General features: G+C 40.3%; 1 protein-coding gene across 1 annotated transcript in view; it reads right to left on the bottom strand.

Annotated features, from left to right (window-relative positions):
- The window catches only part of Lekr1 (leucine, glutamate and lysine rich 1), a 168,304-nt gene extending 154,577 nt beyond the window's left edge, over nt 1–13,727 (bottom strand). Inside the window, exons 1-2 of the mRNA XM_028763565.1 lie at nt 13,672–13,727; nt 10,616–10,705 (exon numbers count right to left, since the gene is read on the bottom strand). Of these exons, the coding sequence (XP_028619398.1) occupies nt 10,616–10,663 (48 nt within the window). The 5' untranslated portion in view covers nt 10,664–10,705; nt 13,672–13,727. The remainder of the gene's footprint in view (nt 1–10,615; nt 10,706–13,671) is intronic.
- Nucleotides 13,728–14,188: the final 461 nt, after the last annotated feature.

Here is a 14,188-nt window from a genome sequence, read left to right as displayed (position 1 = left end):
GAGAGAGAGAGAGAGAGAGAGAGAGAGAGAGAGAGAGAGGAAGAAATTAAAGACTTTTTAGAATCTAATGAAAATGAGGACACATCATACCAAAATTTGTTGGACTACATGAAGGCAGTGCTAAAAGGAAAACTCATAGCTCTAAGTGCCTACAAAAAGAAACTGGAGAGAGCATACACTAACAACTTGACAGCACAACTAAAAGCTCTAGAACAAAAAGAAGCAAATACACCCAAGAGGAGTAGACGGCAGGAAATAATCAAACTCAGGGCTGAAATCAATCAAGTAGAAACCAAAAGAACTATACAAAATATCAACAAAACCAAGAGCTGGTTCTTTGAGAAAATAAACAAGATAGATAAACCCTTAGCCAGACTAACCAGAGGGCACAGAGACAGTATCAAAATTAAAAAAATCAGAACTAAAAAGGGAAACATAGCAACAGAAAGTGAGGAAATTAAGAATATCATCAGATCCTACTACAAAGGCATATACTCAACAAAACTGAAAAATCTGGATGAAATGGACAATTTTCTAGACAGATACTAGGTACCAAAGTTAAATCAGGAGCAAATAAACCATCTAAACAGTCCCATAACTCCTAAAGAAATAGTAGCAGTCATTAAAAGTCTCCCCACCAAACAATGCCCCGGACCAGATGGTTTTAGTGCAGAATTCTATCAGACCTTCAAGGAAGACTTAATACCAATTCTCTTCAAACTATTCCACAAAATAGAAACAGAAGGAACACTACCGAATTCATTCTATGAAGCTACAATCAGGCTCATACCTAAACCTCACAAAGACTCAACAAAGAAAGAGAACTTCAGACCAATCTCCTTTATGAATATCGATGCAAAAATACTCAATAAAATTCTCACAAATCGAATCCAAGAACACATCAAAACAATCATCCATCATAATCAAGTAGGCTTTATCCCAGGAATGCAGGGATGGTTCAATATTCAGAAATCCATCAATGTAATCCACTATATAAACAAACTCAAAGGAAAAAAACCACATTATCATATCACTAGATGCTGAGAAAGCATTTGACAAAATTCAACATCCCTTCGTGGTAAAAATCTTGGAAAGATCAGGAATTCAAGGCCCATACCTAAACATAGTAAAAGCAATATACAGCAAACCAGTAGCCAACATCAAACTAAATGGAAAGAAACTTGAAGCAATCCCACTAAGATCAGGGACTAGACAAGGCTGCACACTCTCTCCTTACCTATTCAATATAGTACTGGAAGTCCTAGCCAGAGCAATTAGACAACAAAAAGAAGTCAAAGGGATATAAATAGGAAAGGAAGAAGTCAAAGTATCACTATTTGCAGATGATATGATAGTATACTTAAGTGACCCCCAAACTTCCACCAGAGAACTCCTAAACCTGATTTAAAAAAAAAAAAAAACCTTCAGCAAAGTGGCTGGTTATAAAATCAACTCAAACAAATCAGTAGCCTTCCTCTACTTGAAAGATAAACAGCCTGAGAAAGAAAGAAATTAGGGAAATGACACCCTTCACAATAGTCACAAATAACATAAAATACCTTGGTGTGAATCTAACCAAGCAAATGAAAGATCTATATGACAAGAACTTCAAGTCTCTGAAGAAAGAAATCGAAGAAGATCTCAGAAGATGGAAAGATCTCCCATGCTCATGGATTGGCAGGATTAATATAGTAAAAATGGCCATCTTGCCAAAAGCAATCTACAGATTCAATGCAATCCCCATTAAAATCCCAACTCAATTCCTCACAGTGTTAGAAAAAGAAATTCTCAAATTCATTTGGAATAACAAAAACCCAGGACAGCGAAAACTATTCTCAACAATAAAAGAACTTCTGGAGGAATCACCATCCCTGACCTCAAGCTGTACTACAGAGTAATAGTGTTAAAAAAAAAAAAATGTATGGTATTGGTACAGAGACTGGCAGGAAGGTCAATGGAATAGAATTGAAGACCCAGAAATAAACCCACACACCTAAGGTCACTTGATCTTTGACAAAGGAGCTAAAACTGTCCAGTGGGGAAAGGATAGCATTTTCAACAAATGGTGCTGGTTCAAGATCTTTACCAATCCCATATCCGATGGAGGGCTAATATCCAATATATACAAAGAACTAAAGAAATTAGACTCCGGACAACCAAATAACACTATTAAAAAAATGGGGTATAGAACTAAACAAAGAATTCTCAACTGAGGAAACTTGAATGGCAGAGAAGCACCTAAAGAAATGTTCAGCATCCTTAGTCATCAGAGAAATGCAAATCAAAACGACCCTGAGATTCCACCTCACACCAATAAGAATGGCTAAGATCAAAAACTCAGGTGATAGTAGATGCTGGTGAGGATGTGGAGAAAGAGGAACACTCCATCACTGTTGGTGGGATTGCAAGATGGTGCAACTACTCTGGAAGTCAGTCTGGCGGTTCCTCAGAAAATTGGACATAGCATTACCTGAGGACTCAGCTATACCACTCCTGGGCATATACCCAGAAGATGCTCGAACATATAACAAGGACATATGCTCCACTATGTTCATAGCAGCCTTATTTATAATAGCCAGAAGCTGGAAGGAACCCAGATGTCCTTCAACAGAGGAATAGATACAGAAAATGTGGTACATTTACACAATGGAGTATTACTCAGCTATTAAAAACAATGAATTCGAGAAATTCTTAGGTAAATGGATGGAACTAGAAGATATCATCCTGAGTGAGGTAACCCAATCACAAAAGAACACACATGGTATTCACTCACTGATAACTGGATTTTAGCCCAGAAGCTTGAAATACCTAAGATTCAACTCACAGAACACATGAAGCTCATGAAAAAGGAAGACCAAGTGTGGGTGCTTCGGTCCTTCTTAGGAGTAACAAAATACTCAAGGGAGCAAATATGGAGACAAAGTGTGGGACAGAAACTGAAGGAGGGGCCCCCTGGAGACCATTCCACCTGGGTATCCATCCCATGTGCAGTCACCAAAGGTAGATGCTGATGTCAGGAAGTGCATACTGACAGGAGCCTGATATAGCTGTCTCCTTAGAGGTCTGCCAGAGTCTGACATATTCAGAGGTGAATGCTCACAGCTAGCCATTAAACTGATCAGGGAGTTCCCAATGGAGGAGTTAGAGAGAAGACTGAAGGAGCTGAAAGGGTCTGCAGCCCCATGAGAAGAACAACAATACCAACCAACCAGAGCTCCCAGGGTCTAAACCACCTGCCAGGGAGCACATAGGGAGGGACCCATGACTCCAGCTGTATATGTAGGGGAGGATGGCCTTGTCAGCTTAGGTGGGAAAGGAGATTCTTGGTCCCATGAAGGCTGGATGCCCAGTGTGTGTGTGTGTGTGGGGGGGGGAATTCTAGGGTGGGGAGGTGAGGGCACATCCTCATAGAAGCAGGAGGAGAGGGGATGGGATAGGGAGTTCCGGGGGGGGGGAATGGGGTAAGGGGATAACATCTGAAATGTAAATAAAATAGCCAATAAAAAAAAAGAAGAAGAAGAATGGAAGAGATGACTGTATTACTAACCAATCAACACAATGCTGTCTGTGCAAAGGAAGAACAGGGGTTAATGGAAGAGAACAAGAACCTAGAAAGGCCATATAAACAGGCCAACTTGTTGGCATGAAAGCAATTCAATGAAGGCAAGGTAGCCTTTTCAAGAAACGGTACAGGTAAACTGGCTAGACTTGTGTTAACATGTGTTAACAAACACTAAACCTCCATTTACACAAAAGTATATTCAAAATGGATCATGGCAGGTGGGGGGGCCTGGAGAGATGGCTCAGAGGTTAAGAGCACTGACTGCTCTTCCAAGGGTCCTGAGTTCAATTCCCAGCAACCACATGGTGGCTCACAACCATCTGTAATGGGAAAAGATGTTCTGTATTTTTAGAACTAGATTTTAAGAAAATACAAATTAAAATTCCAGTGGGATCAGTATTCCTACTGACATCCTCAAGCGCTGGTAAAGATGTGGAAAAAGTAGATCACATGTATACTGACGTAAGGGTATAAGATGGTATATCTATCTGATAAACAATTTATCAGCTCTTAAAAAATAAACTCACCACACATCATTGTCTATTTCTATTAGAAAAATAAAAACATATATTCATGTAAATACCTTGTATGTGCTAGCTAAGAACTGGGAACAGTCCATATACAATCCAACAGGTGACTGATTAAATGAACTGATACATTCAAAACATATATCCAGTAATAAAAGTGAGGAAACTCACTCGATGGTCAAACATGCCTTTAATCCCAGCACTCAGCAGACAGAGGCAGGTGAATCTGTATGAGTTCCAGGATAGCTAGGGCTACACAGAAACTCCATCTTGAAAAACAAACAAACAAACAAAATTAATTAATTAATTAATTAATTAAAAACGAGGACACTCTTGATACAAACAACCTGAATAAATTCTGAAATATTGCCTAATATAAATTAACACCCAAAATGTTGTACATTATGTGATGTCCATTTATATAATAACATTCTTAAAATAACAAAATTGTTGAAGATCAGATCAATAGCTACCAGGAGTCATGGCATGGAGGGAGGAAAGAGAAATGGGAAAGTTGAGTGCAGCTTTTAAAAGACAATGTGAGGAATCACTGCTCTGAACTGACTGCATCAACCGTCAATCTTCTGGTTATAATATCATCCTTTAGTCGGCCAAATGTTATCCCATAAAGCCTCTCCATATTACTTTTTAAAATTGCATGTAGTTTAATTTTCAAATCATAAAAATAAATAAATGTGATTTAAATTAAAATACCGTATCAATATAAAGACATTTTATTGATCAATAAATAAGTAACTAAATGTCAGATTTATGCTATAAAAATTATGCATGTCACATTATGACCACCTCCACATGAGGGTAATGCCTACTTCCTCCAATAGCTCTTTTTCTCCTAGGAACCCAGAAACCTCTATAACCTTCTATAGCCAGTTAACAAAAGAACTTTTTAACCACAAATTGAAAAATGAAGACTTTTCAAGATGGTATTTTTTCAAAATATTTTTACTAATGAAATACTTTGGATCACAACATTAAGTAAATAATGTTCCCATAAATTACACAGCTTGCATTATAAGGTGTCAAAACTGCAAATGCTTTAGAATATAGTGCGCGCGCACACACACACACACACACACACACACCATTTCTAAGACCACTTTCTTTCAGTGGCCCAAAATGACCTAAAAGATTAAGCTTATTTTTCTCTGGCAGTGACAACCTGTGCTTGGAAATATAAAACTGTTATTCTGAATAAATTTCAAAGTTCCAAAGTACTAAAATTACTTTACTGAAACAGGACAAAACGAGCTGTTAGTGCTGGGGAAAGCTTGTTATCCGGAAGGAACAGTGTGCTCTCCAGCCTCTGCACAGACACTTCTGTTTTGCAAAATAAACAACCCTGCTCCCTTTACTTTGTGTTGGGTGGTAATCAAGATCTGATGCTAACATCCTGTAATGTCTTCATTTTGTCACCATTTTAAAAACAAGGGATTAACTTTGCCTGTGGGAACTGACTTTCCACTACTTTGTTGCTGTTCTTTTTGACCTACTCATATCCCCTAGCAAAAACAGCAAAAGAAATTTGTTTTATTTTTTCTAACAAGAGGACATAGGTCTCTAAAATGACACTTCTGAGAGGAAGAGATACACAGTTAATGGCTGCTGAGCTCTAAGTGCCGTTTTCAATTTAAACTGTAAGCGTGAAAGAATGCAGAACTGCGCTGCATTCTACTTGCAGAAGACCGGGTGAAGCTTCCAGCAACATTGCTGGTTATCTGAGGCCAGAGACAGGTAGGAATCTGCTCAGCCCAGAGAAAGAACAGACTCAGAGATAGTGTTAAGTACACACAGAAGTAAAATGTAGAGTCCAGCAAAAGACAACAGGGACATATATGCCCCACAGGCCTCTTACACATTCTTTGTCACTTCTGGAGATGGAAGTCTGAGAAGTGCTGTGTGTTCAGCCAGAAACTATGATAAAAAGCAAAAAGAATCAGGAAACAAAAGTCAAAGATTATCTTACTTCTTCTTCCCTAAGATTCCCTGAGGAGATGAGATCAAAGAAAGGTGACTTAATCTTTGCCTCTGAGCGGGCAACAGACTCTCACTTCAGCTTATTACCCATCATCCTCTTCCATTCTTTCCTTTGATGGCCTCCTCTCTCACCTCCTTTTTAGTTTCCTCCAACTGTCATTTCTCCACTACTGCTCCTTTTGCTATTAATGGCACAGTGAAGCATAGCCATTTTCACATTTAATGCATTGAACATCCATTATCATATCACACAGCAGAAGTACAGAGAGAAAGAAGAAAGCGCTCTCTCACCTCTCCTCTCTGATTTCTGCAGAAGCCCTCCTTGCCTATACACAGAAAAGAAAATAAAGAAACACAGCAGGGGCATCTTTAGGAAGAAGAACCAGGCTATAAAGTAATACAAAAAGTTAAGAGACAAGAAAGAATGGGGGAAAAAAAGGCTTTGAAAGACATCGCAGTCGCTGTACACTAACGCTGATTCATCCACCTCCAGTCTTTCCTCCTCCTCAAAAAAGTGAAACACATTTTCTAGGCCATTATGAGAAATGTCCTTTTCTCCATCTTAAAAAAGAATTGATTCTAATTTGAACTGTCACTATTATAATTACAAATTATTCATGATAATTACCCCTTATGTAAAGTGCTTACAAACACAAGGGGTTCAGATTTCAGATTTTCTCAGACTTTAGAATATATGCATATATAAAATGAGACCTCTGAGCCAAGATCCAAGTCTAATACAATCTTCATGTTTTACCTGTGGTAAACACCTAGCCTAAATATGATCCTATTCATCTTAATGTATGCATGAAACAGATTCATAGTGTAAAATTTACATTTATAGCATAATATAAGCACTGAATTCCTCCAGCTTTTGAAGCATTTTCCATTTCAGATCAGGGATGTTCAATATGCATGTTCAAATATTTAACATGACTCTCTATAGAATGATGCAAGCTGGTCATTACGTAATTAAATAAGTTAATGTGGACAGTGCAGGAAACATATAGGTAAAGTTTTGAAAAATAAATGCTTACTTTTAAAGACTTCCTAAGTTTGAGGATGTCCACATATATACATTTTGGCTGCTTGATAGTCAAACAGCCAGACATTAATGGGTATAAAAGTATTTTTTTATAAGAGTATCTAACTTAGATCTGAGAAAAAGCACAATGTTATACTTTACCTTCTACACACTGTGCAGGACAAGACTATAACTAGTATCCTCGTCCTTGGGCTTAGACACTGACTCTCTCTCTCCTGCTGTTCTCCTTCTCTGCAGTGACAGGACAGTACCTGCCATCCTTGCTTCTAACTCCTGCCAACATGAAAACAGCACTCTGCAACTTTAAGTCTATTGAAATACTTGGCTTTCAGGAACCAACAAAACTCCACATTTGACGAGCCCCAGTATCCAGGGATTCTCTCTCAAAAGGACAGTGTACAGGAGCCAGTTCTCTTCTGTCATGGGTCCCAAGGATCCAACTAAGGACATCATGCTTGGCAGCTAGTGCCTATACTAGCTTAGCAATTTCTCTGGCCTCCTGGACACTGCCTTATATGGAACTTAACTCATAACACTGTCTTGTAGACTTTTAGTGTTACTTAATTTTTTTTTTCCTGACAAGTGACTAGGACCTGAAATATGGGCTTTTTGCTTTATTTTGTTTCTTTTAACCTCTAGTACAGCCAAGCTATTTCACGAAAGGAACATAGTTCAAGTAAGAAGACTCTTTTCAAACCCGTGGAAGTACCATTTCTGAAGCAGCAGCAGAGTTGAGCTTCCTATATGCTTAGCATTTTACAGTGAACTTCAGAGGTAAAAAGAATGGCATGGGGTGATTTAAACTTTCCATAAATCTGGAAGGTGGGCAGCAAGAACAGCACCACATGAAGTCAATGTCATGACTAATGTTAACAGGCCATACACAGCAGCACACACACTGTTCAAAGCACTGCTGAGAACTGACCATGGTTTCCAATGAAGAGTGATGAAGTATTATTAATGAAGAACTGACTGTAAGGCGGGGGATCCAGCTTACGTACAGACATGCTGAGGTCCTGCATTCAATTCTTAGCAGGATAAAGGGTGGGAGGAGTTGATGACAGATTTGCTGGAGAAGCTGTTTCAACAAGGACAGCTAAAGCATAAGGTTGTAACTCACAATTTATGTCAATTTTTGAAGAGGGATTTTTTTTAAGTTATTATTGGAAAAACTAAATATAGAATAAATGCCTTTACCTGAAAACAGATGTAAATTAATACAGAGGAGGATAGTACAAAAGCGATAAATTGCTTGTTAACTAGAGTAAACAAATTATAAATATAAAATCAAAGCCCGTAAGACAATTCAGCAAATAAAGACGCTCACTGCCTGACAATCTGAGCTCTAGGACCCACATGGCAGAAGGAGAGAACCAATTCTCACCAGTCATCCTCTGACCTCCAAATGCTGTGGTCCAAACAAACACACACACACACACATACATACATGCACACATACACACATACAATATACACACTCACAGTATTTTAAATGTAAAATTGAGAGAAATGGGATTTATTTCTCCTTGGGATATTACCTAGGCACTAAGTATTACCGAACTACTACTGGAATCACTACCAGTGCTAATGGTAAGTTATTTTTAAATTTATGTTTTCTTATTAAATTAGCAAAGTTGTCGGGGTATGGTCATTTGATTCTGTAGATGCAGCTGTTGGATATTCAAGCCCTGACTGCCTTGAGTTAAAAGGACTTTTGATCAGATAGCCAGCTGCACTATTCTAGGCCAGCCTCTGCCATTTTGAATACTTCTGAGAGGCCCTGAGCAAATGACACAGTGATCACAGCTGCCTGCTCTGGGCCCGGAGGAACAGCCATAGCCAGCACTGTTTGAAACTGTTTGTATCAGACTTTCTGCTATTACAGGCCTAAGTAAACTCCAGATGACCCTGCAACTATTTCTACCTAGACCTGAGTAGGGGAGCATTTTCCATGGTGTCCTAGCTTGCAAATAACTGTTAAGGACAAGTACAAAGCGGGAATTGTCTTGTTTGGTACATGGGAGGCTGGCTGTGATTCCTGTAAACACCTTTTCTCTGCCTATATAAACTGCCTGTATGCTCACTAGGAGGGTGGGATAGGAAACACCCTTTTGTGTTTCTTCCCTCATTTTGCAACTGTGCTCAGGAGAAGGCTTCTTCCCTGTGTGACTTCTTGCCCACCTTTGATATGTCAGGCTAAGCTGGTAACAAGACCACAGAGACGGTGGCTCAGTCACTGCAGCAGTCACGGCTGAGCAGCCAGCACAGTGAGCCACAGACATGGCTGAGAGGCGAGCACACTGAGCTACAGAAGTAGCAGAGCAGCCAGCTACTTGAAAACTGACACAAGAGCTGAGCTGGGCAGTCAACAGTCCGAGTTGTAAAGCTACAGAGCAGCAGCTGTAGGAGATGTAGACCCACTAAACTATACGTGTGCCCACAGCAGCAGCAGAAGTCTGGTCACAACATCTCCCATACAGACAGTGGCAACTCAAACAGTGGCCACGGCAACAAGAGGCAACTGAATATCCAAGAGAGTGGCCAAGGCGAAAAACGAGAGGAACCGTGGAAGCACAGAAAGGGCAGGAAGCTGAAGAATGAAAGCCTGGGAGAGACCAGCAAGAGGAACCACAGGCCCTGGAAACAAAGAGTTTCAGAAAGTAAACAGTCTTTAGAAACAGGTGACCTCAAACAGTCCCCAGGTCTAGGTGTTTTAAAACTGGTTACCACCAAAGGCTTAGAAATCCCAACTCCCAAGGTCCACACAAGAGCTGAAATACTTGTAAAGCTAAGGGCCCTGGTTCTCTAAGCCTGTACAAGAGTTGTAACACTTCTAAAGCTGAGGCTCCAGCTACACAAGGCCTTCCTGATAGCTGATTACTGCAGAGTGCTACCTGCTTTTGTTCCTGCCTGCCTGCTATCAAAATACTAAGGAATCCTGGAAAAGCATCTCCTTGCCTACCCACAATTTCCTTCTGAGTAGAACAAAAGACGGATTGGTAACTGATTAAAATCTTATCTAAACCAGGTATGGTGGTGCTCACCTTTAATCCCAGCTCTCAGGAGGCAAAGGGAGGGAGATCTCTGTGAATTCCAGGCATGCATGGTCTATGCAGTGAGTTCTAAGCCAGCCGATGCTACACAATTAGATTCTATCTAAAACAAAACACAACAAAGCAGCACCCGGCACACAGTAACTGATGAGAGTTAATGCATGTGAAAATGCATTATGTAAAAAAAAATCACAAAAAGCTATACACATGAACATTTCTAGGATCTGCTTCCACTCGGACTCAACAGCCAGTTAAATACTCGAGGGGGATTCTGCATCTGTCTTATTACATATTCTGTGCAGTGTAAGTTACAGTGTAGTTACTCCTTCTCCCACCTCAGATCCATCCCTCGTTCTGTTGTAGTTTTCTAAGTTTACGCTCCTGTATTTTAGAATGATCTAACTGCTGAGGCTCTTATAAGGCAACGTCATACCTTTTGGATTTCTTCAGGTAAGGCATGCATGGGAATGTGACGATCCATAATTCCCCCAAACGTACTGAGAGAGCACTGCAGAAAAACAGTCTAAAAACATGGATGGCAATAGTCAGAAGTCATATCATGACAAGGAAACTCAAATGATTTAAACTTTGTTAGTATCTAGGGATGAACTGGCAATAAGCACTTCAGCAGATGCTTGTTTTGCCAGTTCCATGGTAGAAGGTACAATTTAAGTCTCCTCAGCTAGTTTTTAAGCCATTCACACAGGAAGATATATAGAGATATAGATATAGATATAGATATAGATATAGATATAGAGATAGAGATAGAGATAGAGATAGAGATAGAGATAGATATAGATAGATATAGATAGATATAGATAGATATAAATATATATAGATATATATCAATTACTGACTTAATACACCTTTTCTATTTTTCAGAAATTTATAAACTAATAATAAAAATAATAATAGTGCTTTACTAATTATTTGTTTTGCAACAGAATAACTGTAAGATTTTAAGTAGGCTTATTTCAGTATTATAAAATAACATTTTTCTGAAAAACTATAGAAACCAATACCAAATATAGTATCGTACTATAGCTAAGCAGGATAAGAAAAAACACTTGTACCATCAAAAATACTTAGAGTTACTAAGTTATGATATACAGGAACTGAACTGAAGAGCCACCAAAGCATCAAAGGCAACATACCAACTATAACAGAGATGGATAGCTATATAAAGTTATCTAGATTTTACTTTTAGCAGATTTTCATTTTCTAATACCAACAATTCAATATAAAACTTTTTTATATTACTTTCATGAAACCACAGACAACAGAGACATTATTTTCTTCCTTCAATTTTTTCTCAAATCGGACAAAGAATATTCAATCCAATCTTATCGAGGAAAAGTCCACCTATCTGTCCATGGAAAAAGTAAAGGGGACAAGAAAGATGTCTTACTGGATAAAGTCCTTGCCATACAGTGTAATCCCAGCACCCATAAATGTACAAATACCACCCTTGGAAGGCAGAGACAAGGATCCTAGAAGCAAGCTGGGTGGCTGGACTGACTGAACTAACCAGTTCCGAATTCAGGTGAGAGACCCTGTAAGGTAGAGAGTGACACTCGGCATCAACCTCCAGCCTCCACACATGAATAAACATGCATACACAGATGTGCTGATGAACATGAATCCACTCATGCATTTGTACTAATCAAATGTCACACATGTGTGCACGTGCGTGCGCATACACACACACACACACACAAACACACGAGTAGAAGATGTCAAGGCCGGAATGGTAGAGTGGTGCAGCAGATTCAAGTGACAGATACACAGATTCCACAGCAGAAACGATGGTCTAAGGCCCATGACAACTAAACACAGGCAACGTAACAGTCAAGAAAGGATAATGACCTCTCTATCTTTTAGGTGGGGGATGGGAAGTCAGCAAAGTCTTCCTACAAGAGAATGAAGGAAAAAATATAATGCCGGTGTTATTTTTGTAAACTATGCAACCACTAGTGGAAGAGAGATTCCTCAACCCTGTGTTAGCCCAAAATATCCCTCATTTCAATAAACACTATCTAAAAGAAACAAAAGTAATGAGCTGTCTTCCCACATGTGTGTGTGCTTGGTAATGTTAACTGAGGTCCACCACGGGAGTAAAGTTAATTATGTGGACATGGGTCCAAGGGACCAAGTACATAATCTGATACTGTCATAGTCACATGGCAAGAAACCAGAAGGCTCATTATCTTCAGCTACGCCACCGTTGGTAAATGGAAATGATAGTATCTTCGGCTCCATAGGAAATAGTTTTCCCTTAAATAACCAACTATATCTCCTCTTAGAGAACCATCCACAAAAGTATTAGCAAGCATGTACCTAAACAACATATAAATTCAAGATACCAGTGGGATATTTATTATTTAATGCCTTCACTGTGACTACTCTAACATATTACTATATCCCTAGAAATGGCAGGATTCTGACTATGAAAGAAAAATTAAAAATAGCACCCTGGTAAATTAGAAGGACTTCCAACACATAGGGTGGAGAAGAAAATGATTTTGATGCATATCGAAGAAGACATGGTAACAAGGTTAGGAATCTCACTCTTCTCATACGGCCAAGATACATTCATTGGATTCATCCCAAGAACATTTGAAACTTGTCCTCATATACAAGAGATCTTTAACATTATCTTATTGTAAACCTATGTAAACTTCGAGGGCAATCTGTAGTAACTAGTTGTTTTTCTGCTAAGCAGTGCAGATGGTTAGAACTAAGAGGTAGGCACTTAAAATTCCCAAGGTGATTACAAGGGCACTACTTTCTTTTAATGTTTATTTTTGTTACGCCTGTATTTTAAGGAAATGGCTCCTAAGGCATTAAAAAAGTCCACTGGGTCTTTATAAAGATGTGACTATCCATGAAAATAGAATTCGCAGATAATTCTGCTTTTCAAGAAGTGTGGGGCTGTTTGCTCTTTAGCAGGAGAAAACTTGTAATTTTTAATTTACCCATTCATTATTTTACCAAACAAGTTCCTTTTGGTCTTTCCCATTATATATATGTGGAAACTGTCCTTGGCAAAAGTACAGTGTTACGTGGCCCGCTGCTACGTGAGTGTTTGCGAACCTTCTCTGCGACACTGGTCACGAGATAGACGTGTGTGTTCTTAAATGCAGAAACGTCCTTAGTGGTTCATTTCCGATTCTTACACCGGTGTCACGCCCGGTCATTAACTCGGGGTCTGCTTCCAGGCCCTTCCTTAAGTACCATTCCCGGGGCGTGATTCACAAAAGGCCAGGTCAGGGACAGGAGAGCGGGAGGTCATGCCCGAGACTGCAGGAAACTAACCGCCGGACCGGGCCCACTGGCCCAGGCCTCGCATGGGGCGCCAAGAGGCCGCCCCGCCTTCCCTTCCTCCACCCGGCCCCTCCGCCCCGCCGTCCCGCGCCGCTGGCCTCTGAGCCGGAACTGCATCCCCGCCGGCCGGGTCCTTTGAGAACTGAGAAAGGCCATGACCCTCACCTAGCCCGGGACTCCGCAGGGTGTAAAACGGCTTCCCCGGTCTCCCGGGCGACCGCGCTGCACGTTGTCCTGACGTCAAGGCGCGGTGACATCAGAGCCCACGCTGTCGCCGACGCGGAAGCCGAGCTCCTTTGCAGCATCACTTGTCCCAAAAAGCGAGCTAGGCGGAAGCTAGCGCAGGTGGCGGGGGTCGAAGGAGAGGGCGGATTTACGCGCAGTTCTGTGACGGACAGGGATGGGGCTCTGGAACCGGCGGGGACGTCAGGCAGCCGAGGCGGGAAGTGGGAGGCCATGTGATCTACTGCAGGGGCCATAATTGCTCTCGGACGGAAGGAAAAAATGCTTTTAAATGAAATGATAACACGTTTTCAGCCACTGCCTCAAGGGCAGATTGACTGAGGAAGGCTTGTGTAGAATTTCATTTTGGTTCAAAAGAAGTCAAGATGAAGGGTTTAAGTTCATGAAGTATTAATGAGACGTGCTTCTGCACACTCAAGTTATGGAAGGGTTTTTACAC

The sequence above is a fragment of the Grammomys surdaster genome, unplaced genomic scaffold (assembly GCF_004785775.1).
Source record: "Grammomys surdaster isolate TR1022 unplaced genomic scaffold, NIH_TR_1.0 139, whole genome shotgun sequence".
NCBI lineage: Eukaryota > Metazoa > Chordata > Mammalia > Rodentia > Muridae > Grammomys > Grammomys surdaster.
This window is presented reverse-complemented; position numbering and strand designations above follow the sequence as displayed.